This window comes from Barbus barbus, assembly GCF_936440315.1.
Source record: "Barbus barbus genome assembly, chromosome: 8".
NCBI classification, from domain to species: Eukaryota; Metazoa; Chordata; class Actinopteri; order Cypriniformes; family Cyprinidae; genus Barbus; species Barbus barbus.
The window spans coordinates 21,169,027-21,175,000 of NC_136736.1; the positions used below are offsets into that span (position 1 = coordinate 21,169,027).

Genomic DNA, 5,974 nt, shown 5'->3' on the forward strand with positions numbered 1-5,974 from the left:
GTAGCAGAAACTCAAAATGCCTGTGTTTTGTGTTGTTTATTGATGCTCAAATCGAGAAAGCACAAGGAGCTTTTATCATGTACGAAAATATGTTGTTAATAAGGGAGGAAAAGTCAAGAAATTGACTTAAAAACGCAGGAAAAAGTGGCTTGTAAACCTGCGTCTGCGGTCGGGAGGAGCCGAGTCGGATAATGCTTGTGTGTGCAAATGATTAATATAAGATATAATAATATATTACGATATTAATACAGATATAGATTATCCAGGCCTGCCATGATTCACCGTGAGACACTCAGAAGTCCCTCAATGCTAAACGCATGTCTGAACTGCAAATAATATCTTATTTACATCGTGTCTACGCGTTTAGCATTGAGTGAATTCTGGCTGTGTCACCTTGTATCTATTTATAAGTCTTTATTAATATCTTAATATATTATTATATCTTATATTAATCACTTGCACACACAAGCATTATCCGACTCGGCTCCTCCCGACCGCAGACGCAGGTTTTTCAGTCAATTGCTTGACTTTTCCTCCCTTATAAACAACATATTTGCGTACACGGTAAAAGCTGCTTGTGCTTTCTCCGTTTAACCTATTTGAGCATTCATAAACAATGCAAAACACAGGCATTTTGAGTTTCTGCTACTGATTCCTCTGGAGAAAAATAATTTCCTGCCCTCCAGCTGCATTTCGCGCGTCATCAGAATCACGTGACTGCAAACAACCAATGACCAGTGAGGTTGACAGGAAGAATGTTAATTAACAAGAGTTCTAGATGACAGGTGCAGACATGTCAACTTAACCTTACAGCGTTAAATTAAACGAAACGCTGCTGGTATTCAAGTACACTGCACTCAGTTCATCAAGCAGCTACTGTAATTTCGCGTAACTCAAACAGCGCACCGCAATCTTACAAAATAAAGGCACATACTGGGGGTTGTTTACATCGCTAAGCCCCGCCCTCAGCCTGTTCTGACACGTGTCAATCAACCGGAGCCGTGCGGTGACGTCACGCTCAGAGCCGGGGGAAGGTGGACGGACAGAATGGCGACCCAGTGCCGGAGCTCCAGATGCACGGCCGAAAGAAAAGGATTCCGACGGGAACTCGACTCATGGCGACACAAACTCATCCACTGTGTCGGTAAGATTCATCACCCCGTGCTCGGAAAAGCCGTATTTGCGTAGCGTTAGTTCCATAAGCTTACATATCGCACCATCCATCCGCTCGGGTCCTTTCTCTCGCGGAGCTCCCTCCCCCAGCCGCTGCTAGCTCTCGGAGTTGCTAAGCTAGCGTGTGTCAAGTTCAAAAATAACATTTATATACAACATATATATACAAATAACATATATATAGAGCCGTGGTCTGCGCGAGCCCCAGGTAACTTAGCCTTTGTAACTTAGCTAACAGAAAAAACGGACAACGGCCAAGCGAGCTCTGCCGGCTCCATTTTCTTTGTCCTTACTTCTTGATTCCTCGATAACCGAATTAGCTTTGAACTCACTGACCCTTTCTGCACCGAATACCGATCTACAAACGACCGCGTGATTGTATTATAATAATAGTTCATCATTTGAATCTCTTGCGTGAATTATTTGGTCGTTTGCACCATTGCCCTAACGTTAGATTGTTGTCTAGATATCCAAAAAAGAGTTTAAGAAGTCATTAGGAGAGTGTTTCTTTAGTAAAGTACTGGACGTTTTATTTATGTTTTGAAAACGGGTAACGTTAGTTGCATAGATACCCAGCTTACTCTTTTAAAATGTGGTAAAACCAGTGTTGTTAACACTTGTTTGGCAGAGTTCACGATGTTCAGCGTAAATCCACAGTCACGTGACTAACGTTTACTGCATAACCGGATCACCAAGTTAAAAAACCTCCGGTTTATTGTGAAACTGTTGACATTCATTTTATACACTGCTGTAAACGGTACTATATATTGAATTTGTGCAAATTAAAAATGAATTGTTAAAATAGTTTTTTTTTCTACAACAGAATATAATTGATCTAAATAGAATGTAAGTTTAATAGATTGTGATTTGTTGTATGGTTTTAAGGGTCAAGGCCTCTGAGGTTTTTAAGGTTAAATTCAGAGATTTGGCCTGTTTAAAACTAGATTTTTAATGATAGGATGGTTCATCAAACATGTCTAAAATGTTTTGCATCATAATATGTAATTTGTGGCTTTAATGCTTTGAAAAAAGACTCGTGCAACCAAAAATATTGATTAGTATAAAAAATATGTGCAGAATGTAACATTCTGGGGCATGCTTTTTGTGTGTTTTTTCTAAGGACATGTTAATGTAGCTGTGAAGGGCATCATTCATGCATACAATGCAGCAGCACTGCAAATATTAGCTTTTCTCACTTTTATATAAATAAGCTACAATATTTACACTTGTATTATAGCATTATGACCACCTGAATTTCTTTTTTTTTTTTTTACATATAGGCCTATACTTGTCTTGCAACTAATGATTTTGTGTGCAGTGAGTATTTGCTTTTGTTGTTAGGACATTTAATAGAATTATATATTGCATGTAAAATATTTTTTTTTCTTGTTGTAAACAAGAAACAATTTTAGATTTGTAGACCTTTTACCATTTAACAACCATCAGCCACCACTTTCTGGCAGGGAATAGTCGTGGCAGATCTGTGTAAGTTTAAGATATGAATGTGTATATGATAATGTATTTTTTTTCTAGGGCACTTTTACTCTGTTGGATTTTTAATTTTAATTTTTTTTACTTACAAATGACTTTTTTTTTTTTGTTGCAGGGTTTGAAAGCATACTGGAGGGAATATATGGACCAAGGCTGCTGCAAGATCTCAATATATTTGATGGTGAGTTTGATGTGTGTGGTAATATTCATCTGTGCTTGGTCTTAGAAAATTCATCGTTTTTTAATGTTGATGAATATTCATATGATTCTCCCTCAGAGTGTGAACCAGAGGCTGTGGAAGATTGGTCCATGAATGCAAATTGCTCTTTTTGCAACCTGCAGCTAGAGAAACTGAATGTAAGTTAACCCTCAAAAGCCACAGAAAAAGTGTGCTTATTCTGGGGTGTTAGTTAGCAAGAAAAGTCATGCTTTGACATTTGTATAGAACAAATAGTTGCGTGATTAGCAGCTGTTGTTCTGTTTGTTAATGCAGTCTCTTTATAATATATGGTTAAACAACTTCATTAATTATAACTAAGGACAACTCAAGCCTGTGAGACTATAGTTAACACTTGTATGGGCTGTATGTGACAGGGGTCAGTAACTGACTATTATTTTTGGTGACATAGGACCACCCTGCTGTGGCCGTGCCTGGCTCGCCACCCCCTGCTGAAACCCCCCCACCTCAGGGCATGACCACCTCTGATAAACTCCAGTGCCAAGCAGACAGATTCCTCGATGCTATATTTCGTAAGAAGGGTAAGAAATACATTTTTACTTCCATTATCCATAGGGAGTGAAGTCATTGTGACAGCTATTACGTATTTTCCGTTTGGTTCAGAGCAGTTTTTTTTTCTTCTCAGCTGGTGGGTCATAATCCAAAAATGAGTAGCAGGTCTATTCTGGTAGGTTTCCAGACAGCTGGGGGAAAACGATGCTTAATGCAATAAAATACAGCTTACCATTAAACTCTGTAGAGCAGTTTTTCTCAGTGCGTTTGTTTACGATGAGTTTACACTAAAGATTCACAACAAAATGCAAATTTGCAAAAATGTTGCATGGTTTGCAACATTCAAAGTCTACATATCTACACTGGACAAAATGGGACATCAAATTATTACTTGTGTTTACGGTGAGAGACTTGGCACTAGGGCTAGGCCATAAAACAATATCATATTGAGTCGCAATAAAGTCAATAACGATGATAAGCTCTGGACTTTTTTTTTATCTATGGATTAATCTAACAGCTAGTCAGTGCTTGTCGCTAATAGGCTAACTCTGCACGTCTCTGCAGAAATGAACGGCATGGTTTTGTCTGATACACGTGACGTTCACTGGGTTTTCAGCATCTGCCTCTTAATAAATAAGGACATGAACATATAAACTTCATCTCCAGAGCTGCTCTGAGAGTCACTTCACAACTTTTCACCCTTTCTTTTGAGCAAAGCTACTGTCAAATACACACTGAAACTGAAAGTAAAATGGAAAGACTTTCACAACAACCCATCAAAATAAGTCCAGTGAACAAATTGAAGAAATTATAATAGAAATATATTATTTGTATAGCGCTGTATTACTATTGTATACTAATGTAATTCTCAAGTAATGAATAATAAGAATATTAATAATAATAATATTTTTAAGGAATATCATACAACTAAGGTATTTTTTTTCATTAAGCTGTATAGTTATACAGTGCTGTTGTGCAGCATTTTATTTGACAAAAAATACAAATGCAATGTTTTGTTGTAAATTACATTTATATTTAAGAGTATTTAACAGATATTTAAAAGATTGATTTAATTACTTAAAAAATTACTTAAGTTTTATTAATTACTTTAATTAGACCCCATTTTTTTATAATACATTTGTATTGAATCATAAAACACAGACTCCAGGACAAAATGAAATGAAATCCAGAATTTAGGAGAAAATAAAATAGATTTCATGGTAGCTCTGTGGAGTTTAATTGTGAACAAACAAATAATCTTTACAATTATTCTCAAGGTCGAATAGACGGGTGGAAAGCATTTTCTTCCCCATTAATGGTAAATGAATATTGTGATAACTATCGATATTGTATGATATAGAAATAAGCATTGTGATAATATTTTTGGCCATATCGGTCAGCCCTACTTGGGACGCCTCCATTGTAAATGAGGCAGTGTATCATTTCCCTAGCAACAAATCTTTACTTCAGTGTTTCTGTCAGCTTTCTGTAGTGCAGCTGCTGAACTTGGTGCCTAGCATCCAGACACACATGTGAACCTGCCTATGATAACCCAACTTACATATATACACATACATATATATACATGCGTGTGTGTATGTGTGTGTGTGTGTATATATATATATATATATATATATATATATATATGTATGTATTATGTATGTATATATATATATATATATATAATGTATGTATGTATGTGTATATATTAGTGATCGACCGATATTGATTTTTTTATAACCGATACCAATTATTTGCATGTCTATGTGCCCGATAACCGATATGCAGAACCGATATTTATTTACTGTTATAAAGTAAATAAATGACTGCGTGAAACAAGTCCATACTTCACTTTGGTTTTTCCTCCTTTCAGTCATCTTAACAAAAAATGTTTTGAGAATTAGCAGTCTTTCATGCAGGGCTCTAGACTCATTCTTCCCACTGATCTCACTTTTGCGACTAACTTTCTCAGTTGGTTGCACGAGTACATAATTTGGTTGCAATTTTTTTTGTTTTTGCACATTTGAACATTTGATTAATCAATGCATGCTGATGAACTTTTATCATAGTTTATAGTTATATGGTAATGAAAATGTTCAACATTCAACTCGTTCTTTTTCATCAGTATTATTTGTGATTTAAATTTTGTGAACAGGAATTCCTTTTTTCGTGCGCTTTCACTTTCAAATGTGCGATCTTGGTGTCACATTTTACAAGAAAAGATCATTGTGTTTTGTTTATATCTATACACCTTTCATTTTTTAAGACTAAAACAGAAGATGGATTCATTGTTATTCTTAATTAAAAAGCACAACAACAATAAAACAGTACGTTGACACTGACAAACTAGCTTACATAACATTTATTAACAAAAACGAATAAGACGAGGCATGGCACAGGAATAACATGCTGTACTATATACCGAGTATATTACAGAATGTTTAGCAAACTCTGAGGAAGCAAATAAATATTAATATATATATTTTTTTAAATTAAGGAAAGCCTCAATAGCGTAACGTGAGGTAAACATGCAAAGAAAACAAGCTTCTCAAAACGAAAACAAAAAGAAAAGTAAAACTA

General features: G+C 35.7%; 1 protein-coding gene across 2 annotated transcripts in view; it reads left to right on the plus strand.

Annotated features, from left to right (window-relative positions):
• The first annotated feature begins 1,024 nt into the window (after positions 1-1,024).
• Positions 1,025-5,974, plus strand: part of LOC306874288 (ligand-dependent nuclear receptor corepressor-like protein) — a 24,130-nt gene continuing 19,180 nt past the window's right edge. The window contains exons 1-4 of one of the 2 annotated variants that reach the window (XM_079424236.1): positions 1,025-1,144; positions 2,780-2,845; positions 2,942-3,021; positions 3,294-3,423. In XM_079424236.1, the coding sequence (XP_079280362.1) occupies positions 1,048-1,144; positions 2,780-2,845; positions 2,942-3,021; positions 3,294-3,423 (373 nt within the window). In that variant the 5' untranslated portion in view covers positions 1,025-1,047. The remainder of the gene's footprint in view (positions 1,145-2,779; positions 2,846-2,941; positions 3,022-3,293; positions 3,424-5,974) is intronic. The other variant, XM_079424238.1, reaches the window with a different exon arrangement.